The sequence below is a fragment of the Dendropsophus ebraccatus genome, chromosome 10 (assembly GCF_027789765.1).
Source record: "Dendropsophus ebraccatus isolate aDenEbr1 chromosome 10, aDenEbr1.pat, whole genome shotgun sequence".
Classification (NCBI taxonomy): domain Eukaryota; kingdom Metazoa; phylum Chordata; class Amphibia; order Anura; family Hylidae; genus Dendropsophus; species Dendropsophus ebraccatus.
This window is the reverse complement of record NC_091463.1, coordinates 4,370,349-4,386,697: the sequence shown is the minus strand read 5'-3', so window position 1 is coordinate 4,386,697 and position 16,349 is coordinate 4,370,349. Positions and strand designations below refer to the sequence as shown.

Below are 16,349 nucleotides of genomic sequence, written 5' to 3'. Positions count from 1 at the left end.
AGCCTGGACGTGTTACTCTTCAGTGTATACAGCCTGGTGTGTTACTCCTCAGTGTATACAGCCTGGTGTGTTACTCTTCAGTGTATACAGCCTGGTGTGTTACTCCTCAGTGTATACAGCCTGGTGTGTTACTCCTCAGTGTATACAGCCTGGTGTGTTACTCCTCAGTGTATACAGCCTGGACGTGTTACCCTTCAGGGTATACAGCCTGGACGTGTTACCCTTCAGGGTATACAGCCTGGTGTGTTACTCCTCAGGGTATACAGCCTGGACGTGTTACCCTTCAGGGTATACAGCCTGGTGTGTTACTCCTCAGTGTATACAGCCTGGACGTGTTACCCTTCAGGGTATACAGCCTGGTGTGTTACTCCTCAGCGTATACAGCCTGGTGTGTTACTCCTCAGTGTATACAGCCTGGACGTGTTACTCTTCAGTGTATACAGCCTGGTGTGTTACTCCTCAGTGTATACAGCCTGGTGTGTTACTCTTCAGTGTATACAGCCTGGTGTGTTACTCCTCAGTGTATACAGCCTGGTGTGTTACTCCTCAGCGTATACAGCCTGGTGTGTTACTCCTCAGTGTATACAGCCTGGACGCGTTACCCTTCAGCGTATACAGCCTGGTGTGTTACTCCTCAGGGTATACAGCCTGGACGAGTTACCCTTCAGCGTATACAGCCTGGACGTGTTACTCTTCAGTGTATACAGCCTGGTGTGTTACTCCTCAGTGTATACAGCCTGGACGAGTTACCCTTCAGCGTATACAGCCTGGTGTGTTACTCCTCAGTGTATACAGCCTGGACGTGTTACCCTTCAGTGTATACAGCCTGGACGTGTTACTCCTCAGTGTATACAGCCTGGTGTGTTACTCCTCAGTGTATACAGCCAGAGCCACGACCGTACGTACAGGAGTTTCCTCAATGGGGAAATTCATTCAAGAATCCCGCTCAAACACATTCCTTATTAGACGGGAACGTCCGGCCGCTTTATTTCCTGTCCCCTTCATGAAGTTTTATTCCATCTAAATGTAACATGTAGAAGGCCAAGAAGCTGGGCAACGGCCAGATATCATATGTAGATAGAGATATATACTGACTGCCTGGGGTTGTCACCCAGCATGGCGTCCGTGATATCCGTCTGACAGCAGTTGTATATATTTACGGCTGGGTTCACACTCTGGTTATCTGTTTTATGCAAATAACAGATGAAAAATTGGATGCATTTGTTTTCATCTGTTTTTCTATGGACTACCATTATATAAAAGGATCAAAAGGGATCCTTTTTAGCGCACACAGAAAGAGATGCACTTTGATTTGTTTTGTGATCCGTTTTTTATAATGGAGATCAGTGCAAAAACAGATCAAAGCAGATGCACACAAACACAGACGTTTTTTCATCTGCTTTTTGCATAAAACGTTGTGTGACCCCAGCCTTACTAGCATGAGGTTCATAGAGCAGAAGCTACAGTCTTGCTATTGGTGCTCTTCCCCATTGTAGGTGATTCCCCCAAATGTTATAGTTCATGATACAACCAGGCTTGCACAGGATTTGGTGCTCGGACATGTATTATTGCGGTTTATGGATGACGTCTTCTCCTCCATGTTCTCGCTCCATTGCTTAGCTGCTCCTTTGGCACCCGGGGTTAGGACTACACATTTATTTGTATTGCCATCTGCAGTAACCAGATTGATGCTGGAAGGATCAGAGGCGACTGCTGCAATGCGACCTCATGTAAGGGCTTCTAGTCTACCACCAATAGACCGGAGAATCTGTCTGTATTATCCATCAGATACAATATGGCAGGAAGGGTGTGAGCTCCCACACGGTCATACCTCACATATACCGTTCATGCTGTGTGATGGTATTAGCATGCCCAATGATGATAGTATTGGCTGGGCTCATCCTTGGCTCACAATGTCCATCATCACTAGGATTAGGATGAGTAGAAACTGTACAACCCGATGCTTGTAATGACCTGGAGAGCCTAGAAAGACAGGCCAGTGGCGGCTAGAGACGTCTTACCGCCATCTTAGTACTGATACCACTAGTGACGTCCATCGCAGGAGCCTCACTATTGGTGTCATGTGCCGCCGGGATCTCGTCTGTATCCTAGGATTACAGGGTAGGCAGAGATTCCTTCCTGCACATGGTTTTGTGATCCAGCTACTTCAGAGGCTCCTGAGCAGAGGAGCTGTCAGTGGCGGGTTCCCTGTGGTGACAGCTGTTTCAGCCCATCTCCAGGCCTTTGGGTGGACGCTGTAGGGCCAGGACTCTCTTCAGCAGTGTCACATTGTTGGTCGGCCTGAGAAGAATGGAGGCTTTTGGAATGTGCCTGAGTTAACCCTGCGCACTGGTTGCAGCTTGTTCTATTAACATCTCCCAGTCCCACAGAACTTTTTTTTTCCTCCACTCCAAACTTTTTTTTTCTTCTTCACAAACTTTCATGCCTCCTCCACTCCCCTCCCCACCCTCTCTCTCCCCCTTTTCCTGATCCCAGTGAAAGGAGGCTGAGCTTGCAGGATTTCGCCTTCTGATTTGCTGTCCCTGTCTGGGACTCTCCGTCCTTGCATCTCCCTAAAAAGGTTTTTCACTCTCCAATTGTTTCGACAAGGGGGCATCACTTCTCAAGACAACCCCAGTAGGACCAGACCAGAGAAGGGGACGGGACAGGGAGAGAGCTGGAGGAGAGGAGACAACTGGGGGTTTGCAGACACTAAAATTTGACTGCCCAGAAATTTCTGCTGCACTACGCACCCCCATCCCCCCCAATCCCAATCTGATGGCTTTATAAAGTGCACAAGTCCCCAGGGGTTCTGCCCTTTCTCTGTTACTTTCATTGCATTCCAAGATTTGCATCGAGGACCTCTGAATCCCAAAGAATTGGCCCCACACAGTGGAGGTGATGAACATGGATACGCATACAAGGTGGAAAAGAAGAAGCTGGAGAAGAGACTTATCCTTTCTTATAGCATTAAGCTTTATATGTTCCCAGTGCCATGCAGGTAAGGAAGCTGAGAGAGTCCTATCCAGGGGGTCTCTCCACAAGGAGCATCCCCAGCAATGGGACAGGCACACTCACACACACTCTTTCTGCTTTTCTCATGGTTTAGCATAGGAGGTTGTGTTCTTGTGGATCCTGTGCCAGGCTGGTCTGTCCTCTCCCTCCATCTCCAGGGGCTGCCTGGACCTTTCCTTTTTGTCTTTATCCTCCTTCCTTCTGGGATAAATCTTTTTCCACCGATCAGTGAAAACTTTCTGACATGTAATCCTCCATAGTTCTGCAGACAACACACAAACTTGAAAACTTTTTTTCTTGCTGTGAAACTAACAGACTTGCCCCACCTATAGGTGACTGGTGGAACTGCGCTTACTTACATTTAGCTTTGAGATTGAACAGGTATGAGCTGTGATAGAAGAGATGTCCTAGCAGGGTTACTATGTAGACACACATAGTAAGGCTCTATAGATATAAAATAATGGGAAGGTGTCCTTTATACTGAGGACTGTATTGGTAATAGAATCTGAGGACTGGCTGGACATGATGGACTGTAGGCTGGAAGCAGAGTCATGTTGGATCCCATGTTGGGTGTTGTGGAGAGGTCGGGATAGTGATGGGTGTGTTCCATATACTCTGTGCTGTACAAGATGCACTAGGAGGCAGAAAGCACATACATAACATGGGGCCCCTGCTTCCATCGGGTGTACCAGCTATAGGCTATATACTAGTCTCCATTTATTGATAGGCTTCATGATCACATATATACATTACACTCCCATGTCACTCCCCTGCTCAGTCATAGAATAATGAAACTGCTTTTTAGCTTTGTACTGTATACTACTGTAGTATATACTACTGTACTGAACTGAATACTACTGTACTGTATACTACTGTACTATATACTACTATACTGTATACTACTGTACTATATACTACTGTACTGTATACTACTGTACTATATACTACTGAACTTTATACTGCTGTACTGTACATTATACTGTTGTACTATATGCTACTTGTCTGTACTTTATACTATATAATCTGAATCTTAAGGAGCTTTGGACTAGGAGTAGGGGGATACTGTATGGTGTACTGTGTGCTGTATGATGTACTGTATGATGTACTGTGTGCTGTATGATGTACTGTGTACTGTATGATGTACTGTGTGCTGTATGATGTACTGTGTACTGTATGATGTACTGTGCGCTGTATGATGTACTGTGCGCTGTATGATGTACTGTGTACTGTATGATGTACTGTGCGCTGTATGATGTACTGTGTACTGTATGATGTACTGTGCGCTGTATGATGTACTGTGTACTGTATGATGTACTGTGCGCTGTATGATGTACTCTGAGTCTGTATAATGTACTGTGTGCTGTATGATGTACTCTGAGCTGTATAATGTACTGTGTGCTGTATGATGTACTGTGTACTGTATGATGTACTCTAAGCTGTATGATGTACTGTGTGCTGTATGATGTACTGTGTGCTGTATGATGTACCGTGTTCAGTATGATGTACCGTGTTCTGTATGATGTATGATTACTCTGAGATGTATGATATACTGTGTGCTGTATTATGTGGGATTTACCGCGTTCTGTATGATGTACTGTGTGCTGTATGATATACTGTGTGCTGAATGATGTATGATGTACTGTGTGCTGTATGATGTATGATATACTGTGTGCTGTATGATGTATGATATACTGTGTGCTGTATTATGTGGGATGTACCGTGTTCTGTATGATGTACTGTGTGCTGTATGATGTACCGTGTTCTGTATGATGTATGATATACTCTGAGCTGTATGATGTATGATATACTGTGTGCTGTATTATGTGGGATATACCGTGTTCTGTATGATGTATGATATACTCTGAGCTGTATGATGTATGATGTACTGTGTGCTGTATTATGTGGGATGTACCGTGTTCTGTATGATGTACTGTGTGCTGTATTATGTGGGATGTACCGTGTTCTGTATGATGTATGATATACTCTGAGCTGTATGATGTATGATATACTGTGTGCTGTATTATGTGGGATGTACCGTGTTCTGTATGATGTACTGTGTGCTGTATGATATACTCTGAGATGTATGATGTACTGTGTGCTGTATTATGTGGGATGTACCATGTTCTGTATGATGTATGATATACTCTGAGCTGTATGATGTATGATGTACTGTGTGCTGTATAATATACTCTGAGCTGTATGATGTATGATATACTGTGTGCTGTATTATGTGGGATGTACCGTGTTCTGTATGATGTACTCTGAGGTTATATGAGCCCCAGTGTACAGTGCTGTGCCCCAGCCTAATGGAGACGCTGCCTACGATTACAGCAGGGTTCCTCCTTATAGTGATAGAGCAATGTATATAGTTATTATATTGTGGGGCATCATTCAGACTGGACTATGGAAAGCTTACACAGCGTTATAGACAGAACATTATATTCCTAGTTCTCCCAAAGGGGTAGTGCACAACAAAAATATTCCAAACTGGTGCCAGAAAGGGCCAGAGATTTGTAATTTACTTCTATTGAAAAACTTCAGTCTTCCAGTACTTCCAGCTGCTGTATGTCCTGCAGGAAGCGGTGTATTCTCTCCAGTCTGACACAGTGCTCTCTGCTGCCACCTCTGTCCATGTCAAAGTATTTCCAGGCTATTTCAGCCCGGCGTATATATACTGACATTTGCATCCATAGTGAGGAGTTAGTGTGCCGTCCTAAGTCATTCCATACGTGATGACATCATCATCATGGAGGAAGCGGTGAGAAGCACCAGACATAGGCCAGCATTACTCTATAGGCTCCGGCACGCAACAAGCACATCCTTCTTTTCATGGAGACCATTGGCTGGAGACTTGTCCTAATTATCTCCATCACCACGGATGACATCACTGACCATCACCATGGATGACATCACTGACTAGCACCACGGATGATATCACTGACTATCACCACTAGAGATGAGCGAACCTGGAGCATGCTGAAGTCCATCTGAACCCGAGCGTTCGGCATTTGATTAGCGGTGGCTGCATGGTGACATCATTGACTATCCCCACGGATGACATCATTGCATATCACCACCGATGACATCACTGACTATCACCACCGATAACATCACTATCACCACCGATGACATCACTGACTATCACCACCGATAACATCACTATCACCACCGATGACGTCACCGACTATCACCACCCATGACCCAACACTTATTTCCTACATATAACCTGTACATTCTCCAAATAAAACAGAGATGACGTATCAAGCTTTCCTATAGTAAGATTCTGCTTATTGCCCATAGCAACCAATCACAGCTCCCATAGCAACCAATCCCAGCTCCCATACCACCCATTCACAACTCCCAGTAGCAACCGATCCCAGCTCCCATAGCAACCAATCCATATTTCCATAGTAACCAGTCACAGCTCATCTTTCATCTCTCACACTGCTTTGGTAAAATATAGGCTGAGCTGGGATTGGTTACTATGGGAGCTGGGATTGGTTGCTATGGGCAATAATCAGAATCTTCCTATCAGTCCCCTGAGGTGGAGTGATCCTTGGTGGTCTTGGTTTTTGTGAGAGCCCCCCGCCTCCTGTTAAAGGAAAAGTGCAGCGCTAATTTTTATTAAAGTATTGCATTGCCCCTCAAAAGTACAAATCCCCAATATACACTTATTACGGGAAATGCTTATGAAGTGCTTTTCTCCCATCGCTTACTACTGCATCAAGGCTTCACTTCCTGGATAACATGGTGATGTCACTTCCTGGATAACACGGTGATGTCACTTCCTGGATAACATGGTGATGTCACTTCCTGGATAACACGGTGATGTCACTTCCTGGATAACATGGTGATGTCACTTCCTGAATAACATGGTGATGTCACTTCCTGGATAACACGGTGATGTCACTTCCTGGATAACATGGTGATGTCACTTCCTGGATAACACGGTGATGTCACTTCCTGGATAACATGGTGATGTCACTTCCTGGATAACACGGTGATGTCACTTCCTGGATAACACGGTGATGTCAAGGCCCGACTCCCAGAGCTGTGTGGGCTGTGGCTTCTGGAGAGGATGGTGGCAGGGGGATGCTCAGTGTCCCTCCAGTGCCATGTGTCCCTCAGTGTCCCCCTGCCATCATCCTCTCCAGCAGCCACAGCCCGCACAGCTCTGGAAGTCGGGTCATGACATCACCATGTTATCCAGGAAGTGACATCACCATGTTATCCAGGAAGTGACATCACCATGTTATCCGGGAAGTGACATCACCATGTTATCCAGGAAGTGACATCACCATGTTATCCAGGAAGTGACGTCACCATGTTATCCAGGAAGTGACATCACCATGTTATCCAGGAAGGGACATCACCATGTTATCCAGGAAGTGACATCACCATGTTATCCAGGAAGTGACATCACCATGTTATCCAGGAAGTGACATCACTGTGTTATCCAGGAAGTGACATCACCATATTATCCGGGAAGTGACATCACCATGTTATCCAGGAAGTGACATCACCATATTATCCAGGAAGTGAAGCCTTGATGCAGTAGTAACTGCAGGGAAAAAGCACTTTATAAGCATTTCCCGTAATAAGTGTATATTGGTAATGTGTATAACTTTTGGGGGACAATACAATACTTTAATAAAAATTTTTGCTGGACTTCTCCTTTAAGAGGAGGCAGTGGTGGGTTGTCACATGGAGGGTCTCCCCTGGCCGGTCCTTGGTGCGGGGTTGGGGTGCTCAGTATTACTGCTTCTCTTTGCTCTGGGTGGGTAATGTCTGACAGTCCTCCCTGTCGGCGGACTATGACAGCTGCCATATGGTTGGAGGGTTTGGCAGGCGTGGAGGCGTGCGGCTCTTGTCAGGAAGGAAGACACATGTGGCCAATTAGAAGCCCCATTTTTACTATACATCAAACTGAAGCGTATGGGACATGTGTTTCCGATGGCTCCATTCTCAGTATGTGTCTGTTATAGGAACCAGTAAGAAGTTCTTCTTTAAAGGAGAAGGAACCCTGCCAGTTTGTTTCAAGTCCCTTTTATATTTTTCCGCCCCTCCACGATCTTCTTTTATCACGGTTCAAATTCCCATCACGTTTCCTGCCGTTTCATGTTCAACTTTAGCGACCTGTGATGTAATGGAGGGGGGGGGGGGGGTTAAAAATCCATCCTACAGCCCTAAAACAGAACTTTATGGGAAGAGGAACCCGACTCATGAGTGAAGTACAATACGTCCAACATTTCTAAATGGAAATTCTGTGTAAGAAAAACTCCAGTCTTCCAGTACTTCTCAGCTGCTGTGTGTCCTGCAGGAAGTGGTGTATTCTCTCCAGTCTGACATAGTGCTCTCTGCTGCCACCTCTGTCCATGTCAGGAACTGTCCAGAGCAGCAGCAAATCCCCATAGAAAACCTCTCCTGCTGTGGACAGTTCCTGACATGGACAGAGGTGGCAGCAGAGAGCACTGTGTCAGACTTGAGAGAATACACCACTTCCTGCAGGACATACAGCAGCTGATAAGTACCGGAAGACTGAAAATTTTTACATAGAAGTAAATTACAATTCTTAAACTAGTTGATTTGAAAGATTTTTTTGTTTTTTTTTGTTAGAGATTGTCATTTTCACCATAGGAGGAGACTTGTCTGGTCTTATGATGATCAGCATTGTCTGAAGGGCAGGGATGGGGAACCTTTGGCCCTCCAGATAATGAAAACTACAGCCTGGATAGCTAAAGCAGAAGGTTCCCCATCCCTGCTGTCAGGAGGGGGTCATCAGGAGGGCCGCATGTTCCCCATCCCTGCTGTCAGGAGGGGGTCATCAGTAGGGCCGCAGGTTCCCCATCCCTGCTGTCAGGAGGGGGTCATCAGTAGGGCCACAGGTTCCCCATCCCTGCTGTCAGGAGGGGGTCATCAGGAGGGCCGCAGGTTCCCCATCCCTGCTGTCAGGAGGGGGTCATCAGTAGGGCCGCAGGTTCCCCATCCCTGCTGTCAGGAGGGGGTCATCAGTAGGGCCACAGGTTCCCCATCCCTGCTGTCAGGAGGGGGTCATCAGTAGGGCCGCACGTTCCCCATCCCTGCTGTCAGGAGAGGGTCATCAGTAGGGCCGCAGGTTCCCCATCCCTGCTGTCAGGAGGGGGTCATCAGTAGGGCCGCAGGTTCCCCATCCCTGCTGTCAGGAGAGGGTCATCAGTAGGGCCGCAGGTTCCCCATCCCTGCTGTCGTCCTCCAGCGTCTCCCTTGTACATTGTGGATTAATATCTCCTGACAGCTCCTCATTTTCGGGTTTTTGGAGCTTACACGATGGTTGTGACTGCGAGTTGTGGGGACGCGGTTTTCCAGCTCATTTTGCCTATTTTTAGCCAGCATTTCCTGACCTTGTCTCAAGTACCTGTCACTCAGAATAGGAAATTCAGAGAGATAGATGGGAAGCTGGAAGGTTACAAGGTGTATTTTGGGATTTAAAGGGCATGACCCTCTTCAGGGTGACTGCTTGGATTTATTTATCTGGGTTGATGTAGTTCTAGAGCTGGACGGGCGCCTTCATCCTCTTCTATAACATCTATGTTCCTCTATATACCCTGCCAGAGGATATGCACACATTGATGCCAGGATGGTCCATACAAATCCACCTTATATTTTCGGGTTTTCCCGTCTCTTTCATGTCTCCGATGTCTTTGTCATTCATCATTGATCTTGATCAGAGATGTGTGGCGTCTGATCAGCACACATGGCCGTTCTCCATGGGATCTAACCACTTTCTTTAGTTTTTCCTAAGTCCTTTTGATCTGAATTGGGCAGCATGTATTCCCTGTATATACGCTGCAGGTAGATGAGGTGACTGTGCCCTAGTTGACATAAATAGTTCATGTCCTTTGAACCTTTCTCGCCTTATTTTTCTCAGAGCCTTGAAATAGCGGATTCTCTCTTCACTTTCTTATGTCTGACATATCCCATTCTGTGTGATGCAGTTCAAAGTGTCCGTGTCTTGTAGATGTGCAGAGCTTTGGGTCTGTGCTGCTTGGATACACAGTAAATCATCTGCTGGAGTTTGGATACTTTGTACTTCAAATGGAAATTTTGGTCTTACATAAGTAAGGGTGATGTCTGCAGGAAATGTCACCTGCTCCGGCTCTGTGCTCTTATATTTCCTTCCTAAATGTTCTGTGAACCTGCCCACAGGGGAAGCTGTACACCCATACCGGGCATCCTTACCCTCCTACATGGGGAGCCATACACCCATACCGGGCATCCCTACCCTCCTACATGGGGAGCCGTACACCCATACCGGGCATCCCTACCCTCCTACATGGGGAGCCGTACATCCATACCGGGCATCCCTACCCTCCTACATGGGGAGCCATACACCCATACCGGGCATCCTTACCCTCCTACATGGGGAGCCGTACACCCATACCGGGCATCCCTACCCTCCTACATGGGGAGCCGTACACCCATACCGGGCATCCCTACCCTCCTACCGGGCATCCCTACCCTCCTACATGGGGAGCCATACACCCATACCGGGCATCCCTACCCTCCTACATGGGGAGCCATACATCCATACCGGGCATCCCTACCCTCCTACATGGGAAGCTGTACACCCATACCGGGCATCCCTACCCTCCTACATGGGGAGCCATACACCCATACCGGGCATCCCTACCCTCCTACATGGGGAGCCGTACACCCATACCGGGAATCTCTACCCTCCTACCGGGCATCCCTACCCTCCTACATGGGGAGCCGTACACCCATACCGGGCATCCCTACCCTCCTACATGGGGAGCCATACACCCATACCGGGCATCCCTACCCTCCTACATGGGGAGCTGTACACCCATACCGGGCATCCCTACCCTCCTACATGGGGAGCCTTACACCCATACCGGGCATCCCTACCCTCCTACATGGGGAGCCATACACCCATACCGGGCATCCCTACCCTCCTACATGGGGAGCCATACATCCATACCGGGCATCCCTACCCTCCTACATGGGAAGCTGTACACCCATACCGGGCATCCCTACCCTCCTACATGGGGAGCCATACACCCATACCGGGCATCCCTACCCTCCTACATGGGGAGCCGTACACCCATACCGGGAATCTCTACCCTCCTACCGGGCATCCCTACCCTCCTACATGGGGAGCCGTACACCCATACCGGGCATCCCTACCCTCCTACATGGGGAGCCATACACCCATACCGGGCATCCCTACCCTCCTACATGGGAAGCTGTACACCCATACCGGGCATCCCTACCCTCCTACATGGGGAGCCATACACCCATACCGGGCATCCCTACCCTCCTACATGGGGAGCCATACACCCATACCGGGCATCCCTACCCTCCTACATGGGGAGCCGTACATCCATACCGGGCATCCCTACCCTCCTACATGGGGAGCCATACACCCATACCGGGCATCCCTACCCTCCTACATGGGGAGCCGTATACACCCATACCGGGAATCTCTACCCTCCTACCGGGCATCCCTACCCTCCTACATGGGGAGCCATACACCCATACCGGGCATCCCTACCCTCCTACATGGGGAGCTGTACACCCATACCGGGCATCCCTACCCTCCTACATGGGGAGCCATACACCCATACCGGGCATCCCTACCCTCCTACATGGGGAGCCGTACACCCATACCGGACATCCCTACCCTCCTACATGGGAAGCCGTACATCCATACCGGGCATCCCTACCCTCCTACATGGGGAGCCCTTACACCCATACCGGGCATCCCTACCCTCCTACATGGGGAGCCATACACCCATACCGGGAATCTCTACCCTCCTACATGGGGAGCCGTACACCCACCCCGGGCATCCCTACCCTCCTACATGGGAGCCATACACCCATACCGGGCATCCCTACCCTCCTACATGGGAAGCTGTACACCCATACCGGGCATCCCTACCCTCCTACATGGGGAGCCGTACACCCATACCGGGCATCCCTACCCTCCTACATGGGGAGACGTACACCCATACCGAGCATCCCTACCCTCCTACATGGGGAGCTGTACACCCATACCGGGCATCCCTACCCTCCTACATGGGGAGCCGTACATCCATACCGGGCATCCCTACCCTCCTACATGGGGAGCCGTACATCCATACCGGGCATCCCTACCCTCCTACATGGGGAACCATACACCCATACCGGACATCCCTACCCTCCTTCATGGGGAGCCCTTACACCCATACCGGGCATCCCTACCCTCCTACATGGGGAGCTGTACACCCATACCGGGCATCCCTACCCTCCTACATGGGGAGCTGTACACCCATACCGGGCATCCCTACCCTCCTACATGGGGAGCTGTACACCCATACCGGACATCCCTACCCTCCTACATGGGGAGACGTACACCCATCCCGGGCATCCCTACCCTCCTACATGGGGAGCCGTACACCCATACCGGGAATCTCTACCCTCCTACATGGGGAGCCATACAACCATACCGAGCATCCCTACCCTCCTACATGGGGAGCCCTTACACCCATACCGGGCATCCCTACCCTCCTACATGGGGAGCCATACACCCATACCGGGAATCTCTACCCTCCTACATGGGGAGCCGTACACCCATACCGGGCATCCCTACCCTCCTACATGGGGAACCATACACCCATCCCGGGCATCCCTACCCTCCTACATGGGGAACCATACACCCATCCCGGGCATCCCTACCCTCCTACTAGGGAAACCATATACCCATTCCAGGCATCCCTACCCTGCTACTAGGGAAACCATACACCCATACCGGGCATCTCTATCCTCCTACTAGGGAAACCATACACCAATACCGGGCATCTCTATCCTCCTACTAGGGAAACCATACACCAATACCGGGCATCTCTATCCTCCTACTAGGGAAACCATACACCAATACCGGGCATCTCTATCCTCCTACAAGGGAAACCATATACCCATACCGGGCATCCCTATCCTCCTACAAAGGGACCCGTACACCCACATTGGGCTGAATTGCTCCACAAAAGATCCATCTTTCCGGCCCCCCAGGATGCAGCCGGACTCCCTGCCAGGGCAAGAGTTTGGATCTGACCCTACTTGGGATGGACATTGGGTAAGAAAGAGCAAGAGGGCAACTGGTACAAGTTTTCTCCTCTGCTGCCAACTAGTGGGAGGATAACCTATCTGCTGGGAACTTTCCAGAATCATAGAAATCATTTCTTATTTAGGATTTCTGTACTTTTGGTTGTTGCTGTTTTAGAGAAAGTTAAAAAAAAAAAAAAAGCAACTAACTATTTTCTATTTGGGCAATGGGCGTATAATGTTACAGGATATTGTCAGCTCTATTTCTGTGGCATACATTGGCATTTGATCACATGACACATCAGCGAGGTCCCCAATGGTGACTTGTGCCCAATGGTCAGGGGGGAAGCTGTCATGCGCAATATTCCGAGACAATATCAGGGCAGATTGTTCTCACAGAAGCTTCATCTCCTGCTCACAGCCGCGCTGGGGAATCCCTTCCATCCACATACATCATTGTCCGCCCCTGTCCGCAGATGCTTGTTTGTAGCACCGGAGTGTAATTTAAGCGGACAGAAGATGCAAATACAGACATGGCACTTGACAGCTGCGGGATATTTAGGCCCTAAAGCGTGCTATTTGCAGTGTCTGCAGACTCGCCAGTCTTCATTTAGATCCGGCCTTGTACACAGTCTGTGGTCATCAGTTCTGGGCAGAGTTTATTTGGCTGCTCCCGAGAGTGAGAAAAGTAAAGATCTTGTCTGATTCTTAAGTAAAGAAAAGGTTTACAGAGAAAATAAACAGAATTTCCTGAGCAGGTGCGGTGCGCCTTCCTGGTTTATTGGGATATTTTTTGAGATTTGTTTTTGCTGCGGTCCCCATAAGCTGCCATTAATTCTCAGTAGCCGCCACTTGTTACGTATCAGTGAGACACTAAGGTTTCTGCATAGTGACAGATGTGTAATATGTGCATGTCTATAAATGGTTAAACTGCTGGCCACTAGGTGCAGCAGGGCTACTTTCCTCTTGTTCACTAGGTGGAGGCAGAAGGGGTCACCATGGCTTGTGAGACCAGGTAGTATGGATATGCAGAAGGTGGACTTGGTCCCCGAAGGGTTAGGGCCCTATTACACAGGACGATTATCATGCAAATTATCATTATATAGTTCAAATTTAAATGATAATCGTTTTGTGTAAATGCAGGCAATGATCAAACCACCAACGAGAAATCGTTCATCGTTTATTTGGTACGGACACCAAAATCATTGTTAATCTTCTTTGTAATCGTTCACTTTAATTCCACATTGTTCATTCATTGGCTGGGATCAGATGGAGTAAACGATTGTAGTAACAATAGTAACTAAATGCCCTATTCCACGGAACGATTATCGTTCATAAACTCGCTCCAACGACCGCTCGATAATCGCTTCGTGGAATTGGTGTAAACGAGCAAACGACAAAGGCCAAATCGTTATACTGTCGTTCAAAATAGTTTTTCAGCATGTCGAAAAAAAGTCGTTGGTCTTTGAAAGATAATTTGCTAATCGGTTCGTAAAATTAGAAATCTATCAGTCATTCGTAAAAAGGTTTTAAAAAAGTAGGTGTGTCGTATGGTCATGATCACCGCGGCGAGCGTTTTAAACGACCAGGTAACGACAGCAAAATAATGGTTACACTACATATATCATTCACGTTATGTGTTATCGTTCGCTAAAAAAAAAATTGTTTAGTGATCGTTAACGAGCGGTCGTTGGAGCGAGTTTATGAACGATAATCGTTCCGTGGAATAGGGGTATTACGACTATCGTGTGTAATATAGTGAACAATTTCAGGTTACCAAAGAATTATCTCATTCGCGATTGTTAAGGGGAGCGAGAATAGGCCGAATCAGGCTGATTCAGTTGATTATCGCTCTGTGTAATAGAGAGAATGATCAGCCAATGAAACACTCATTGGCTGATCGTTTCTTTAGGTCCAGACCTAAAATGATTGGGCGCCGGGGCCTCATCACTAAATGTAAATGCTACATGTAATAGTGATGCTCAGCCAGCGGCTGGTGTTTAAAGTATAAAATAATAAAGTATTAACTTACCTTCCCTCTGTTCCCCTCTGTTCCAGTCGCTGTACTGACAGGCCGCGGCCTCTCAGCCAGTCATTGGCCAAGACAGGCCATGGCCAGTGTTTGTCTAGATGGCTGGTGACCTGTCAGTGCAAGGACTGGAACAGAAGGCAGAGCTGCAGAGACTGGGGAAGGCCCGATGACACCAGGGAACGCGGTAAGGTCAACAGGGCCATAGATTACTTTGATGGATTTCAACTATCCCATCATGTCATCCTGAAGGGTTGCTGGTATTAAGCTCCCATAGAACTTACAGGTAGGCTGGAAACTGGTCCCTGTTCTGTAGACTTTTATCTAGTGCTGTTTCTACGTAATGGCCTAGGTCAGTGTGACTGCGGATGGTGGGGTGCCATGCATGCTTATACTACAGGGAGTGTTGCTGTATGGTTTAGTGTCCCCTAAGGCTGCAATGCCTTATCCCTGTCTTATTGCAGGACTGTGGTAAGTGCATACATAGGATATCCTGCAAAGCTTTATTTATTTCTAATAAAATGCATAAAATCCTGGTTGGCCACAAGAGTTGATCAGAACACAATCCCCGAGAACTCTGAGATGTTGTAATCTCTGCTGGCACTTTGCCTGGCTCCATAAAGGTGCACTCAGCCATTCCAGATCAGTATCAGGCTGATGGTTTAATACAGTAGGGAAAATCAGAGTCCCATCATACTGAGAATGAGTGATGTGTGTGCTGACATGCATCCATTCAGGGTCTACAGTATGTAGCTGTATGGAGGCCTACTCAACCACACTGATAATGTCACCAAAAAGTTTATTATTGTGCAGCAATTGACAATATTAGCCATTTCCAGCAATTGTTGGTTGATGTTTGACCGATTGATGGGTAACACATGGCTGTTCATACACTTGTTGGAAAGATAAATGTGCTTTGTCTGGTGACCCCATTGTGTAGGTGATATAGGCTGACTCCTCTATTGGCTGATATAGGCTGGGTCTCTATGGTCCATGGCACAGTAGACGTTCCTCCATTGTCCATGGCACAGTAGACATTCCTCCATTGTCCATGGCATAGTAGACGTTCCTCCATTGTCCATTGCTCAATGCACATGCCTCCATTGTCCACGGAACAGTAGATGTTCCTCCATAGTCCATGGCACAGTAGATGTTCCTCCATTGTTTAGACAGTTGAGGTTCCTCCATTGTCCATAACTCAGTAGATGTTCCCCCATTGTCCTTT

The 16,349-nt window shown here is 48.0% G+C and overlaps 1 protein-coding gene across 2 annotated transcripts in view; it reads left to right on the top strand.

Moving 5' to 3' along the window:
* The first annotated feature begins 2,580 nt into the window (after nucleotides 1–2,580).
* The window catches only part of COL5A1 (collagen type V alpha 1 chain), a 217,881-nt gene continuing 204,112 nt past the window's right edge, over nucleotides 2,581–16,349 (top strand). For both annotated transcript variants that reach the window (XM_069986748.1, XM_069986747.1), the window contains exon 1: nucleotides 2,581–3,001. In XM_069986748.1, the coding sequence (XP_069842849.1) occupies nucleotides 2,902–3,001 (100 nt within the window). In that variant the 5' untranslated portion in view covers nucleotides 2,581–2,901. The remainder of the gene's footprint in view (nucleotides 3,002–16,349) is intronic.